At 47.3% G+C, this 16774-nt stretch overlaps 1 protein-coding gene and 1 long non-coding RNA gene across 4 annotated transcripts in view; one reads left to right on the top strand and one right to left on the bottom strand.

Moving 5' to 3' along the window:
• LOC310712597 (tyrosine-protein kinase receptor UFO-like) overlaps positions 1-13216 on the bottom strand; it is a 77576-nt gene extending 64360 nt beyond the window's left edge. For 2 of the 3 annotated variants that reach the window (XM_083515807.1, XM_083515808.1), the window contains exon 1: positions 12297-13215. In XM_083515807.1, the coding sequence (XP_083371933.1) occupies positions 12297-12369 (73 nt within the window). In that variant the 5' untranslated portion in view covers positions 12370-13215. Of the gene's footprint in view, positions 1-12296 lie in introns of all 3 variants that reach the window. The other variant, XM_083515809.1, reaches the window with a different exon arrangement.
• Positions 1-16774, top strand: part of LOC310712764 — a 274730-nt gene that overhangs the window by 102847 nt on the left and 155109 nt on the right. The gene's annotated exons all lie outside the window — the stretch shown is intronic.

The raw sequence follows: 16774 nt of genomic DNA, 5'->3' as shown, positions 1-16774 counted from the left end.
GGTTTTCGTCTTGCGAGGCATTCGTCTTGCGGGGCACCACTGTATTAGCTTTTTACAGTAAAGCTTCACCGGTTGGACTTCTGCCATAGCGGCAGAAATTCAACAGGTGAAGCTTCTCTTCCCAAATCTCCAGTCAATTCAACAGAACAGATTTATGCTCCCTGATTACTTTCAAATCTCCTGGATATACTAGGGCAGCTGCATGGAAAAAAAGGAAAGGGCGGGGTAAGAATACTGCTCCTACACCTTTAATATTTGTGTAGGGGATTTCAGCAGGTGTGCTATAACTTGCCTGACAAGCTGCACCTGTTGAAATCCCCTCCATAAATATTAAAGTTGTAGAAAACTTACCCTTCTCTTGCCTAGGACTACCCCAGTTATATATTTGTTGTGGTTATATTTTTCTTAGGCCTTTATTATCCCCCCAAACCCATAAAGTAAATCAGACACGTTTCTTGTTGGCAGAAATACATGGTTTTTTTAAAAAATTAAAACATTTCTAACCCACCCTTCTAGCGCAAAAAAACCCGCCCAGTGCAGCGTGCAGCATTTCAAATGGCGATTTCAGAAACACAGCGACAATAAAGCACATTGGCTAAGGGTCAGCGGTTGAAACCAAGCACACAAAAAACATCAAAAGTTTGCCGGAATAAAACGGATTCACTCTGCCCACAGTTTGATTAAACTGGCGCAGGGAGAGCTAAACCACCCACATGCAGCCGAACTGAACCAATACTATGCACCGAGAGGAATGCTGCAAATAAACAGATTTATGGGGCAGCAATCCTGTTGATGCCAGGAAAAACTCTTTTATTTTTCTCTATCGTGAAGCAACAACCAACACTGTGGGAGCCTTGAATGGCGGGGGGCGGGACTCCCTCATCCAATTCCAGTTTCACTGCCTCCTTTTCCCTCACTGTCTGGGAAGTGAAAGGAGGGGAAATCACTCTGCCCGCCATTTCAATGACAGTTTAAGGGGTTGCAATCTCCAGGCCAAGAGCCCTTTGTAGTTTCTGGGCAGCAAGGACACCATCTTTAATCTCTTATTTCTATTCCATTTCTCCCACCATTCCTCTGAGGATAAAGGGACCCCAGACCATTAGGTCCAGTCGTGGCCGACTCTGGGGTTGCAGCGCTCATCTCGCTTTATTGGCCGAGGGAGCCGGTGTACAGCTTCCGGGTCATGTGGCCAGCATGACAGCCACTTCTGGCAAACTAGAGCAGCGCACAGAAACGCCGTTTACCTTCCCGCCGGAGCGGTACCTATTTATCTACTTGCACTTTGACGTGCTATCGAACTGCTAGGTTGGCAGGAGCAGGGACCGACGAACAGGAGCTCACTCCATCACGGGGATTCGAACCGCCGACCTTCTGATCGGCAAGTCCTAGACTCTGTGGTTTAACCCACAGCACCACCCACATCCCCCTCTGAGGATACCGGCATATATATATCCTCTGAGTCCCAAAACCAGGATGCACGTTTTCCCAGGCATGATCCCCATGTGAGATCACGGAACCCCCCCAAAACATGCTTCCACGGTGTCCCAAAATGAAATTGTGTGAGATCACAGCACCGCAAATGGTTGTTGTGTTCTTGCAGGACAAACCGGGATGTTCTGGGTTTTTTTTCTGGGACACATGCGGGGTAGGAATACATGGGCTTTCCCCCTGTTAACAGAGAAATCTGAGGGCTCCCTTGGCCAAAAAACAAGGACACCAGCCAGGAATACCAGAGCAAAACAGCAGCCAGTAGGCTTGGTCTTTATTGAAGACTGTCACGACAGGACTCCCACCTGCCACCAGGTGGAACAAGATGGAAGCCCCGAACAAAAGAGAACCCAAACTTTTAATAGCTGCTAATCCCCATGTTACACCCCCCAAACTACATCACTAATACATCACTAATACATCATGAAAGGCGAGGTCTAGTGGCAGTAATCTGAGCATCCTGGACCCTGCCCCATGGTTCCCCTTGCCTTCCACCAAACACCCATCAAGTGAAGCAAAAGAGATATTTACCATATTTTTTGCACCATAACACTCACTTTTTTCCTCCTAGAAAGTAAGGGGAAATGTCTGTGCGTGTTATGGAGGGAATGCCTACGGGTGGCATGCCTACGGATTTTCCTCCTCTAAAAACTATGTGCGTGTAATGGTCGGGTGCGTGTTATAGAGCGAAAAATACGGTACATTTCCCTGTTTCCCAGCCCAGTTAATCACACCCTTTTGTCTTCATCTGGGTTTGTTATTTCTGGAATGGGTACCTGTCTGGCACTTAGGTATCAGGATGCCAGGAATTATCACTCAGGCAGAGGGGTGTTGAGTAGCTGAGCTCACATTTCTATATGAGTTTCCGCTCTTCCTTCCCCACAGGTGGGCGGGGTTTGCAGCACCGAGGGGCTCACCTGGGCGGGTGTCTCCCACCTGCTTGGGCCAGCCTTTGACCCACCCTTAGCCAGGGAGGACAGGGCCGGCCAGGGGTGGGGCTAAGGCCAAAGAAAAGAGGCTGACCCCTTTGTCCAAGACTCTTTTGGTTTTCTTCCTTCCAGGATTTTCATGTGAAGTTTTCCCAGTGAGCCAGTACATAGATACATTTATCAGTCAATTCTTACATTTGGTATTGTGCAGCAGAGACCCTTTGAATAGATAGGAAGAAACTGTGATGTAGTGTGTTGTGGGGACAAATCACAAAAGTCACAAAAGCGATTGTGCTAATTTTGGTAGTGGGCTGCATGTGCATGATATCTGCTGAAGGGGCAACCCCCCAAAAAACCTATACATAAATTCCTGCAACACCTGCAAGCCTGTTTTGCTGGTGGATGCCAAACTGGGATGAAGAATGGTCAGTGGAGAAGAGGGGAGGGGGGGGGTCTGCTTCACCCTTCCTCCAGCCATATAAACAACCCCCCCAAAAGCAGCATCACACACCCCAATTCCAGGGATGAAGACAAGAGTATCAGACATAAACTCTGGTAAATGTGAGACAGCACAATAGAGCAGTGATTCCCCAAATGTCGTCCACAGACCACCATAAACTTCATAGATAAAACAAGTGCTTTTTCCCCTAAAAAAATGTTTAGGGGTACTCTCATTTTGCTACTCATATTGAAATACTGCCCCCTCAATGATGTCAAACTTTGATTCACAAAATGTTTAGGGGTATGCATACCCCTGTGTCCCCCCCAGAAAAAAAGCACTGGATAAAATGTTCCTCCATAAACCGATTTGGTCAAACTTCCACGCTAACCAAGCGAGAACATATTCTAATTTCAGAAGGGCTAATCTCCCTCGGCTGCAAAGCAAGGGTGTAGAATCTCTGTGGCGCTTCGAGGTCAAAGAGCGAGAGCGGCACATGGGACATAAAATATACGCCACTAGATGATGCATAATGTGTGCGGAACAGAGGAGGTGGAGCAGCCGGCGCATAAATCCAGTCTGAGAATATCCTGCCCTGCAGCCGCCGTTAACCCTTGAGGAATGAGGGACACATTCCAGGGCCTGAGAAACAAAAGTTGCGTACTTGGAAGAAACCCAGGCCTCACTCTTGAGCCTCATGCTGCTTTCTCTAGGAAGGATGGGGAAGGGAGGGGGGGGGAATCTTCTTCTATGCCAAGAGACCCAAATTGGCTCCTGGTCCAACAGAGAAGCATGCAGTGAAATTCTGGCTACGCCCATGTCCCTCATCCTGGTCGTGTTTTCTTTCTTTTTTTCAAGATTGATTGTAAGCATGTTGGGGCAGCGACCTGTCTTTTCGGATTATTCTCAAAAGCGCCGACTGTGTCAATGGCACTATACTGGGGTTGGCATCTGACAGCCCTTACTGGAGGCATTTGGACGAAGCATATCATCATCAACAACATTAGTGCTTTTTTCCCTAAAAAAAATGTTTAGGGGTAATCTCATTTTCCTACTCTTATTGAAATACTGCCCCTCAATGAGGCCAAACTTAGATTCAGAAATTCTTTAGGCCAGGGAATGCATCCCCTGAGAAAAAAGCACTGATTATTTTTATTATAGTGGTACCTCGGGTTACATATGCTTCAGGTTACAGACTCCACTAACCCAGAAATAGTACCTCGGGTTAAGAACTTTGCTTCAGGATCAGAACAGAAATCGTGCTCCGGCGGCGTAGCAGCAGGAGGCCCCATTAGCTAAAGTGGTGCTTCAGGTTAAGAACAGTTTCAGGTTAAGAACAGACCTCCAGAATGAATTAAGTATGGTACTTAACCCGAGGTACCACTGTACTTTAATTCCTCAATTGTCTTTCTGATGAGTCTCATGCGCATACAATAGGAGTGACTGAAAACAGTTTCAAAAGTGTATGATAAAGTAAATACAGTGGTACCTCAGGTTAAGAACTTAATTCGTTCCGTAGGTCCGTTCTTAACCTGAATGTAACCTGAAGCGTCTGTAACCCGAGGTACCACTGTGCAGTATTGGTTTTTTTAATAATACAAAATAAACAGCTTAGGCAGAGACCTTTTCGTTTAGCTGGAAAAGCTTGTCCAAACAAGAACGGCTGCAATTGTTTCCGGAAAGTGGAAATTGTGGGCGCCCGGTGCATTTCAACAGGGAAGCTGTTCCACAGAACGGGGGTGTTCACACTAAAAAGCCCTGCTCCAACTTGCCGGAGCAGGGAAGAGAGCCCTAGTGGAGCCACACAAGGGTGGACTGCATGGCCCTTTCAACTCTATGACCTCACTGAGCGAATGATGTAAACAAGCCCGCCTCTCCCAGCCCCAGGGAGAAAAAGTTGGCACAGGATGCCTGGGCTGGAGACCATTCGCCTCCCTTTTGAGCCAAGTACTGCAGCGAGTACTGAAACCTCTGTTGTGGTTGTGGAGAGGCGGGCTCGCTCTATCACTGCTCCCTCCGGCACCAGCAGCAGCCCCCATCCCGCCCCCCAAAAATCCAGTTCCAAGCCCCAAAGATTGCCCCAGTGGTACCCACTGGAGGTTTTGGACTACAACTCCCATCAGGCAGCGCTAACAGTCATAGCTAGGCTTGCCAGGTCAAGAGCAGCCCAGATTTCAAGCCCCAAACCTGAGACCTAGGAGTGGGGCCCTGATGGTGTCACAGGGCAGCCCCTGGAGATGGAAGTTAATTGGGAGAGTGGAGCAGAGGAAGGCAGATCCTCCCAGCTGGCTCAAATCTTTCCCGCCCCCACTGGCCTCTGTCATGGATAGAGTTGCCAAAGTCCCTATGCAGGCCTGGCTCCTGCGCCTTCAATAACAGCTCGGTCTACAGGCTGCTAGTTTTGTCCAGGTTAGCTGGCCACCCTAAACCCAGCCTCAGTGAGGCAACAGAGCAAATGAGGCTCACATATATTTCAATGAACAGGCACCCAAATAGTTAAAGGACAGCGGCTTCATCCAGAAAAAGGTGGCAGCCTAAGGAGGGAGAAAAAACTCTTTCCCAGGGCCTAATCTTTCTCAGTCCTTGAACATATAAAGCCACAGTAAACAGCAGAGTGTCTCTGGGCATGTGCAAAGGAACCACTGCGTTGTTCTCAGCAGCCCGTATTAGCCTCCGTAGATGCATCTGAGATTAGTAGGCTCAAATATGTGGCTTTCTTCCCCTCTTCCCCCCAGCACCGTGCAACTCCTCCCAAATCAGGCCACAGGTTGGGCCTGTTAAATTGCAGGCATTCAACTGGCCCTGCCACATCACTCCAAAAGGCCACCTAGCCCTGCATTTCTGCCAGAATGTTGCTCCTTGCAACTTGGTAGGCAGAACATGAAAGTCTCGGCCTCCCCTTGCTGCTAGCTCCCAGCTCCTGCTGTTCAGAGATAGCCTGCTTGCGTTCATGGAGGTTCCACTGAGATCTCATGGCTAATTGCTGCTGGTATTCCTCCTTGAACATCTAATTGTGGTGGGGGTTTTTTTTTTAAGCCATCTAAGCTAGATGGAACACGGGTGGCGCTGTGGTCTAAGCCACAGAGCCTAGGGCTTGCCGATCAGAAGGTCAGCGGTTCGAATCCCCGCGACAGGGTGAGCTCCCGTTGCTCGGCCCCTGCTCCTGCCAACCTAGCAGTTCGAAAGCACATCAAAGTGCAAGTAGATAAATGGGTACCGCTCCGGCGGGAAGGTAAATGGCGTTTCCGTGCGCTGCTCTGGTTCACCAGAAGCGGCTTAGTCCTGCTGGCCACATGACCCGGAAGCTGTACGCCGGCTCCCTTGGCCAATAAAGCGAGATGAGCGCCGCAACCCCAGAGTCGTCCGCAACTGGACCTAACGGTCAGGGGTCCCTTTACCTTTAAGCTAGTAGAAATGCAGCTATTGCAGGCTACGTATGATACAGCCAGTTGTCTTCCCTTGCCTTGCCCTGCACATTAAGCTTCCAGTCTACAGGATTTCATTCCACCAAAGGAATGTGCATAAGGGGAGTGGCTGGGGTAAACTCAGGTATCCGGATTCCCCACGTAGGAGGTAAGAGGCAGGCCTTCGCAATCACTGCCCCACTTGACTGGGTTGCAGCAAATCCGACACACAATTGTTTCCAATTTCCAGAGCATTTTGGCGCCTCCTCAAAATCTATTTCTGAAACGCTATGGCTTACGGAGAGCCTGGCGCTCCTCTGTGATGCCAACACATTCCTCCTCCCCAAAGGAGCTAGTTTTTAAGCTTAACGTTCGCAAGCTGGCTGACAGATGTGAAGATGGATCCAGATTCGATTGCAGCTGCACGCTTGTCATGATCAGCCTTATCCAACCTGGTTGCCCCCCTTCAATTGCTGGTATAATAATAATAATAATAATAATAATAATAATAATAATTTATTATTTATACCCCGCCCATCTGGCTGGGTTTCCCCAGCCACTCTGGGTGGCTTCCAACAAAACACTAAAATACAATAACCTATTAAACATTAAAAGCTTCCCTAAACAGGCTCTTATAAAAATGTTATAAGAATTAGGTAAGAAGACTAGGGTTTAGGAGAAGTTGATAAAAAATTAAGATTTAAGTTTTAAACCTTAAGGTTTTTTTTATAATATGATATCAGATTAAGGTAATGTTATGATAGAATATTATGAATTATGGGAAGGATTTGCTGTTACTGTTATAAAACAAGATACAGGAAAAGGGAGGAGGAGGAGTCAAGGAAAGAAGGTATTGAAAGTAGAGAATTTGAAAATGATGGTTTCTTTTTTACTTTTTCTTTTTATCTTTTTCTTTTTCTCTTTTTTGTATAAAATCTTTTTAAAAATCCTTTTTTCAATAAATATCATTTAAAAAAAAAGCTTCCCTAAACAGGGCTGCCTTCAGATGTCTTCTAAAAGTCTGGTAGTTGTTGTTCTCTTTGACATCTGGTGGGAGGGCGTTCCACAGGGAGGATGCCACCACCGAGAAGGCCCTCTGCCTGGTTCCCTGTAACTTGGCTTCTTGCAGGGAGGGAACCGCCAGAAGGCCCTCGGTGCTGGACCTCAGTGTCCGGGCTGAACGATGGGGGTGGAGACGCTCCTTCAGGTATACTGGACCGAGGCCGTTTAGGGCTTTAAAGGTCAGCACCAACACTTTGAATTTGGTAGACTGCTACTCCTGCGGCCAATGGTCAGGGGTTTGTAATCCAGAACACCAAGAAGAGGGCAAGAAGTTCAGGAAGGCTTGCCCCCAGTATTTCCAGGAACATTTAAGGTTTCAAATCCGTCCCCTCCACAAACCTGGGTAAGGAAGACTGGGGCCATATTCACCCCATACATATTCATCCCAGACAACCTGTAGCTCTGGGAGGGGAATAGCGGTTTCCTGAACAACTCTCAGCACCCTTCACAAGCTACAGCTCCCAGAATTCTTTGGGGAAAACCAAGAATATCATCAACTGATTCAGAATCTGTGGCATCAGCCAAGCCACTGAAGTACAGTGGTGCCCTGCAAGACGAATGCCTCGCAAGACGATAAACCCGCTAGACGAAAGGGTTTTCCGTTTTTCGATGCACTTCGCAAGACGAATTTCCCTATGGGCTTGCTTCGCAAAACGAAAACGTCTTGCGAGTCTTGCGATTTTTTTCGCTCCCCCCCTTTTTCTAATCCGCTAATCCGCTAATAGCCGCTAAGCCGCTAAGCCTTTAATAGCCACTAAACTGCTAATAGCGCTAATCCGCTAAGCTGCTAATAGGGTTGCTTCGCAAGACGAAAAAACCGCTAGAGGAAGAGACTCGCGGAACGGATTATTTTCATCTTGCGAGGCACCACTGTACTGTGGTGAACTGTGTACAGAGCTATGAGCTGCAGACACAGGGACATTTTCACTCTACCCTTTGTGCTTACATCATCATCATCATCATCATCATTTTTTACTTGTATGCTGCCTTTCCACAGTTAAGAAAACAATGCTCAAAGCGGCTTACAGCATAACAAGATTTACAAAAATACAAAAGTCATAAACAATAAATAAACCACCTCAAAAAAATACACAACCAAATGGGAAACAATTTCGACATAAATCAAAATCTAAAACTAAGAATACAGCAATAATATCACAGTTTAAAATGACATAGGTAAGAAATAACAGCAGCACACAGGCTGACCTGAGGCCAGGGCTTTTTTTCAGCCAGAGCTCAGAAGAACTCAGTTCCTGCCTTATAAGAGAACAAGAGAGGTGTGTTCATTGTGAGTTCCAGCAACCTCTTTTTCTAGAACAATAGCGCAGCCTGCTATATTGTTTGAAAGAACTTAAATATGATGGGAGATTAACCTGCCGAGATTTATATACCACCCACAGAGTGGCGCTTTCTGAGACAGCGGTAGAGGGAAACAGGCGAAATGCTGGCCGTTAATTGTACAGGTGGCTCCTTGGTCCAAAGTCGTTTCAGTTAATCACAACCCCTGTCACTTCTGGGTGAGGCCAGCCAACAGTTTCATCTCGCTATACCCTTTGGCTAAACACAATGAAAGTGACTTGGCTCCTCATTCCCCTGGAACCTGATATGTTCTGCCAAACGCACCCATTTCCCAGCAAATATTTCAGGTGATCCAGTATTGCACCCTCCTCCCAGAGGCACGAACTCAAAGGCACCAATTCGTTCCGCTTTGACCAAAGTAAGGTACAAAACTAGAACGGTGAAATTCCTCCCGCTCTTTCTGCAAAGTCTCATGGGTGGAGTGAAGAACAAGAGCTATGCTAGCAATTATTTATATAGCCCAAGAAGGTGTAGTTTCCCCAGATTTTATTCAGCAGGGAGTACAAAGACATGGGTGGCGACAGAGAAAGGCTGCAGGCAGCCCACCCTGTGTAGCAAATCGTTGTGTTGTTTTGCCCGACAAGAGATTCTAGGCTGTTTGTTTTATACAGCTGTTTTGCAGAGATGTGGGGAGCAAGGACAGCAGTCTTGACCCCTCCAGTCCGACACTTCCATTTCACCATTCGGAATCTAACGCTCCTTTAACGGAGAAAACAAGACCACGCCCATTTGGTTCTGAGTAATAAGGCGAGTCATGAGCATTCTTTCTGGTATGAATCCCAATCTCAGACATAAATTGGAAAATATGCATCATCCAGCGAGGGGAAGGAAATCCCCTTTAAGCCCGTTGACAACCCTCTCTTAATAAGGAACGTGGGTTACAGGTGCAACCAACTGATAGAAACCACAAAGGCTATGTCAGAGGCAGAATGCAGGGAATCACAAATTGGGAGAGTGGTGTTGTGTTCAGGCCCTGCTTTTTGGGGTGTTCTCATTGGCCACTGCAAGAACAGGAGGCTGGACTAGACTGGGCCCCCTTGGACTGACCCAACTGTCTGTCTGTGTTAAGAGATATTGAGCATATTCTCTCAATATATTATCACGGATATTTATATATCACCACTGATTATTTACAGCCGCTTTGGGCAACTTCCATCAAAATACAGTGGTACCTCGGGTTACATACGCTTCAGGTTACAGACTCCACTAACCCAGAAATAGTACCTCGGGTTAAGAACTTTGCTTCAGGATCAGAACAGAAATCGTGCTCCGGCGGCGTAGCAGCAGCAGGAGGCCCCATTAGCTAAAGTGGTGCTTCAGGTTAAGAACAGTTTCAGGTTAAGAACGGACCTCCAGAACGAATTAAGTACTTAACCTGAGGTACCACTGTACTAACATTAAAAAAACCCTCAGGCATTAAAAAACCTCCCTATACAGGGCTGCCTTCATATGTCTTCTAAAAGCCATAAAGTCATTTATCTCCTTGACATCTGATGGAAGAGTGGGTGCCGCTGCCAATAAGGCCCTCTGTTTGGTTCCCTGTAACTTACGGTAATTTATCTAGGTGAGGGAACCACCAGAAGGCCCTCAGTGCTGGACCTCAGTGTCTGGGCTGGGCAATGGGGGTGGAGACGCTCCTTCAGGTATACTGGGCCCTTGAGGCTGTTTATGGCTTCAAAAGCCAGCACCAGCACTTTGAATTGTGCTCAAAAATGTACTGGGAGCCAATGTAGCTCTTTTGTTGTTGTTGTTTAGTCATTTACTCGTGTCCGACTCTTCATGACCCCATGGACCAGAGCACGCCAGGCACTCCTGTCTTTTAGGACTGGTATTATGTGGTCCCGGCTGCCGTTCCCAGTCACCAGTCTATCTGCCACATTCTGGATTAGCTGTAATTTCCAAGTCACTTTCAATACAGCCTCTCCGAATACCTAAGCAGTTCCACTACTCATGATTTCTCTTCAAATCCTTCATCAGAATGTTACCTTTCCCCATGAAGTCTTTAGATTAAGCATTCCATTCTCATTCCCAATGGAAATTCATTCTAGGTATAGGCACCCGCGTTTGCTCATTTCATTTCTTATTGCCCATTCCTTCCCCCCCCCCACCAAACATGGTCAAAATGTAACTTGAGGACCTCTTGGGGCAGAGACCTATTAATTTTGCTTATGGACTCTGCAAATGCTACCAACATCAATATAACAAGAAGTCTTTGAAGCACCTTAAAGCCTGGCAAATTTAGGGTAGCATAAGTTCTGGTAAACCACAGTCCACTTCATGAGCGTTATTCTGAGTTGCAACCGATGAAGCAGACCATAGTCCGCGAAAGCTTATGCCATCATAAATTTGTGGGTGCCACGGGGCTCTCTGTTGCTTTTGCCGCAAGAGAGAGTAAGACAACTACCGCTCCTTAATATGAAAATCAGTGGAATAACAGCAAGCAATTTGTGGGGTCAGGGCTTCTCCAGGGACCCACCGGACAGCATCAAAGTTCTACCCCAGCTCTAGTTACAATAGCTGTTTTTGCTTGCGTTAGAGTCCAAAAAGAATCAGATTTCCCTCTCTAAACTCAAGAGGCGACTCCAGGGAGAAGCGGTGACTGATGTGGCCCAGCTGGGGACACCTGGAGAAGGGAGACATTCCTGGAGGCTGAGGCCCTTCAGAAAGCTGGCGCAGGATGGATGACTGAATCACCAGCCCACACAGTCACCAGACTCGGGGATGAAAGGGAGACCGCCTGTTTTGAAGAAATCCCATTGTGCCTCTGTCTCTCTCTGTTCTGAGGGGCAGCCGGGTGTTGCGGAGACAGCGGGCTCAAATCCTGTTCTCAGTTGGCCACAAACACCCACAAGGGTGGCCCTGAGCCCAATTTACCTCACAGGGCTGTTGTGAGGAAAATTGGGGGGGGGGGCTTCTCATTTACACAAACCGACTAAATAGTAAATATTTATCGTCTCGTCTTTCCTCCCATGATTTCAGGTGGTCGCACCGCGCGGATATAGCGTTTGATGCTCACAACCACCCTAGGAATCGTAAAATCGTAATGTTGGAAGGGACCCCATGGGTCATCTAGTCCAGCCCCCTGCAATGCAGGAATCTCAACTGCAGCATCTATGACAGATGGCCATCCAACCTCTGTTTAAGGACCTCCGAGGAAGGAGAGTCCAGGTCAAGTTGAGAGTCAGCCACTTGGCCCAAGAAACGTTTCGTGAGCATCGTGTCTATAGAGCAGCCTTTCTCAACCTGTGGGTCCCCAGATGTTGTTGAACTACAACTACCATCACCCCTAGCTAGCAAGGCCAGAGCTCAGGGATGATGGGAGTTGTAGTCCAACAACATCTGGGGACCCACAAGTTGAGAACCGCTGCTATAGAGGGATTCAGCCTTATTTCACCCTGACAATAACCCTGCGGTGTAAGTCGAGGCTGAGTTATGTCCACTTGGCTCACAGTCAGCTTTGCTGCCCAGTGGGCATTCGGACCAGTCTCTCCCTGGTCCACACCCAACAATTTACCCATCACATCACTCTTGCTACCCTAGATCTGTCGCTCGCCCCTGACCAGATGCCCAGATGTGTAGCTTGTTTCACCCCGAAACACACAAACATTCACTTACCTTCTTGCGCGTTGCCGATACTCATCCACAAAGCCAGCAGGCAGGAGAAGAAAGAGCGGCCAAGTTGACCCATTTTCCAAAGCTGAAGTCCCCACAACAGCTCCCAGCTCCCCAAAACACTCTAGGGGCTCATTTGGCAGAGGCAGTGGAGCCCAGGAAGAGGCAGGGGCCGTTTCTCTCTCAAATATCTCCCAAGTTCACTGAGAAGTTTCAAAAGAGACGAAGGAGAAGGTTGTCGCTGGAGCCGAATCCCAAAAACAAGTGACGAAATCTTCGGTGAAGTCAGTACCCAGGAGAACGACTGGATCCAAACTTTTCTATTAAAAAAAAAAAAAAACTCCTTGTGGAAATTCAGAATAATTTCCCAGCTCGAAACATTTGTCCGTATCACAAAAATAAGAGAGTGCCAATAAAATGTTCTTTCCTTCGAATTTCCAAGCTTAAGTTTGGCTTCACTTGCCACTCCGAGCGCTGATTTCCTACTCTCTTGCGTCTCAGCAGCTTTTCAAAACTTGCACCTGATTATTTCCCCCCCTTTCCATGCTTTGCCAAGCTCTTTCTGCCCTGGCTTCTAAGCAAAACGGATGATGCCTACATCTATAAGCAAGGGCTATCATAACAAAACTTGCCCGGTTAACTTCTCCAAAGCGCTTCCCGCTTTCCAAAAAAGCTGACTTCTCCAAAAAAAATATATAACAGAGAAAAGCTAAGGCAGTGGAAGAAGGGGGGGGGGAGTCCCTTCCCCTTTTTTTCCTCCTCTTTTGCTCTGTTCCTGACTCACCCACTCCTACACACTGCTGAAAAATTGTTTGGGAAAAGAAGAGAGGCTTGAGAGATTAGCAAGTTGAAAGGGAAGGAGGGGGCACGAGAGAAATAGGGAAGGGTGTGTGAACATTCCTTCCAGCCCAAGCAGGGTTAATGGGAGGAGAGGAACAGAAAAGAGAGAGAGAGGGAGGGAGAGAAAAAGACTTTTCTTAAAGTTACAAGCACCCACATTCCAAAAAAATATAAATAAATAAAGAGGAAGCGAGAAAATATGGGTGCATTCTGCACAGAGATTGGCAAGGTGGAATTGGACAGTGCTGACCCTAGACAAAGCCATCCCAAGGTTTGACTGCAGAGTAAGTTTTCCAAACTTAAAATAAAAAAATTCCTTCCAGTAGCACCTTAAAGACCAACTAAGTTAGTTCTTGGTATGAGCTTTCGTGTGCATGCACACTTCTTCAGATACACTGGAACAGAAGTTGCCAGATCCTTCTATATAGTGAGAAGGTGGGGAGGGGTATTACTCAGAAGGGTGGTGGGAATGGGAGATTGGTAGATCTCTGTAACTTTTATCTGTAACTTTTCCAAACTTGTGAGAACTCATCCCAGAAGCATAGCTGTTATTCCTAATGGTTAAGGGGGGAGGAAGAGTCCTGGGGCACCTTAAAGGCTGATGACCTGTACTTTTGGACAGCTAAGGTACGCATGGGTCTCAATGAAAACTATATATATGTATAATTTTTATAAAGTTTTCTAAATGACATTTCAAAACATTCATTTCTACAACCTTAAATCAATGACTTCCCTTCTCCTCTTTCCATGGTTCATTTTGCATACCGTAGACCCCTGCATATTTTACAACCATTCAGTAATCCATTGCTATATCCATCAATAATAATAATAATAATAATAATAATAATAATAATAATAATAATAATTTATTTTTATACCCCGCCCATCTGGCTGGGCCTCCCCAGCCACTCTGGGCGGCTTCCATAGAAACCAAAAATACAGTAAAATATCACACGTTAAAAACTTCCCTGAACAGGGCTGCCTTAAGATGTCTTCTGAATGTCAGGTAGTTGTTTATCGCTTTGACATCTGCTAGAAAGGCGTTCCACAGGGCGGGCGCCACTACCGAGAAGGCCCTCTGCCTGGTTCCCTGTAGCTTTGCTTCTCGCAATGAGGGAACCGCCAGAAGGCCCTCAGCACTGGACCTCAGCGTCCGGGCATAACGATGGGGGTGGAGACGCTCCTTCAGGTATACTGGACCAAGGCCGTTTAGGGCTTTAAAGGTCAGCACCAACACTTTGAATTGTGCTCAGAAACGTACTGGGAGCCAATGTAAGTCTTTCAAGACCGGTGTTATATGGTCTTGGTGGCCGCCCCCAGTTACCAGTCTAGCTGCCGCATTCTGGATTAGTTGTAGTTTCCGAGTCACCTTCAAAGGTAGCCCCACGTAGAGCGCATTGCAGTAGTCCAAGCGGGAGATAACCAGAACATGCACCACTCTGGCGAGACAGTCTGCAGGCAGATAGGGTCTCAGCCTACGTACCAGATGGAGCTGGTAAACAGCTGCCCTGGACACAGATTTGACCTGTGCCTCCATGGACAGCTGTGAGTCCAAAATGACTCCCAGGCTGCGCACCTGGTCCTTCAGGGGCACAGTTACCCCATTCAGGACCAGGGAATCCTCCACACCTGCCTGCCTCCTGTCCCCCAAAAACAGTACTTCTGTCTTGTCAGGATTCAACCTCAATCTGTTAGCCGCCATCCATCCTCCAACCATCCTCCAAAACTTATCCTGTTGAATTTATCTTAATGCTACCAGAGTTTTTAAATAAACACAATCCCCCCCCCCGCCATATATTCAGTAAACATTTTCCAGTCTTCTTTAAACATACATTCTTCTTGTTCTCTTATTCTATATGTTAAATCTGCAAGCTGTATTCCATCAGTTTAAGTTGCCATTCTTCTTCGGTTGGGACCTCACTCGTTTTCCATTTTGGGGCTAACAAAACGCGGGCCGCAGTAGCAGCATACATAAATACTCTTTTTTGACACCTGGGAATTTCCCTCTGAATTATTCCCAACAAAAAGGACTCTGGTTGTTTGTTTGTTTTTGAAAGGTACTTTAAAACATCCCCCCCCCCCAATTCATTATATATCATTTCCCAATATTCTTTTACCCTTTTTCCAAGTTCAAGTCCTGGGGCACCTTAAAGGCTGATGTGCTGTGCTTTTGGACAGCTAAGTTATGCATCGGTCTCAGTGGAAACTAAAGACCTTACTTCAACACCTGCAGCACTTTCCACAGAGTGGATAGAATCATAGAATTGTGGCGTTGGAAGGGGATCCCGAGGGTCATCTAGTCCAACCCCCTGCAACGCAGCTGTCCCATTCGGAGATTGCGAAGAATGAGGATGTTGCTTTCTCACATAAACCACAAATGCAACAAGTCAGGCAGATGTTTACAGTTCAGATCGATTCACACCTGATAACTAGAGAAGTATGCAGCAAGTGGACAGGATGCCAGACAGACACCTGCAGTCTAGGTCAACCTACTGCTCATAACTGGGGATGTTTAGAACGTGTGGTCAAGATGTCGTATTTTTGCTTGGCTTAGCAAGTAACAGCATAGGAAAGTAGACCAAATAAGGGGAATGTTAGCAGGTAGTTGTGATAGGCTGTAAACCTTGTAGTACCGAGCCAATGGGGAGGCAAGGGAGGGAACCTGTGCTTCAGGATAAAAAGGTAAAGGGACCCCTGACCATTAGGTCCAGTCGTGGCCGACTCTGTGGTTGCGGTGCTCACTCGCTTTATTGGCTGAGGGAGCCGGCATACAGCTTCTGGGTCATGTGGCCAGCATGACTGAGCCGCTTCTGGTGAACCAGAGCAGTGCACGGAAACGCCGTTTACCTTCCCGCCGGAGCGGTACCTATTTATCTACTTGCACTTTGAGGTGCTTTTGAACTGCAGGTTGGCAGGAGCAGGGACCGAGCAATGGGAGCTCACCCCGTCGCGGGGCTTTGTGCTTTAACCCACAGCACCACCCATGTCCCTTGTGCTTCAGGATACTGTGATCTAAACCACAGAGCCTAGGTTGTATTTTAAGGCGCGAGATTAAGGGTCTTAGGACCCACTTCTTACAGGGATCAAACCTGCAACCTTGGCATGATCAGCACCACACCCTAACCAACAGAACTATCTTGGCTAAGACTATCTACCCTCAGAGGGATGCATCTGCTGTGTCCCTGTAGGAGTTCCTGCTCTGAGTATGTCTTCCCTGATTTGAGCACACTTTATCCCAGGGATGAGGAACCCAGGCATTGCTGGGTGCCAAGTCCCAATTGCCCCAGCTAACATGGCCAACGGCTGGGGATGATGGGAGTTGTAGTCCAACCACATCTTGAGCGCCAGAGCTTCACTGTCCCTACCTTATTGCTCGGCCTTATGTGCGGTTGGTAGAGCATGAGACTCTGAATCTCAGATTGCGAATTCCTGTAACCAGGTTGTCAGTTTTCAAACTGGTGGGTCCTGGAAGCTGGAGACACAGAGAGCTACGGCTCTGTGCTGGATTCCAAAGTGGCGACTAATGGAGAACTGAGATCTGCTGGGGGTGTTAATGCCGTGAGCCCAGTGTACAGTATAAGCTAAGCAAGCTATAGCTTAGGGCCCCACACTCTTGGAGGCCCGCAAAAAATGAAAGGGAA

Source organism: Podarcis liolepis (assembly GCF_965112155.1).
Source record: "Podarcis liolepis genome assembly, chromosome: 7".
In the NCBI taxonomy this organism is placed as follows: domain Eukaryota; kingdom Metazoa; phylum Chordata; class Lepidosauria; order Squamata; family Lacertidae; genus Podarcis; species Podarcis liolepis.
This window is presented reverse-complemented; position numbering and strand designations above follow the sequence as displayed.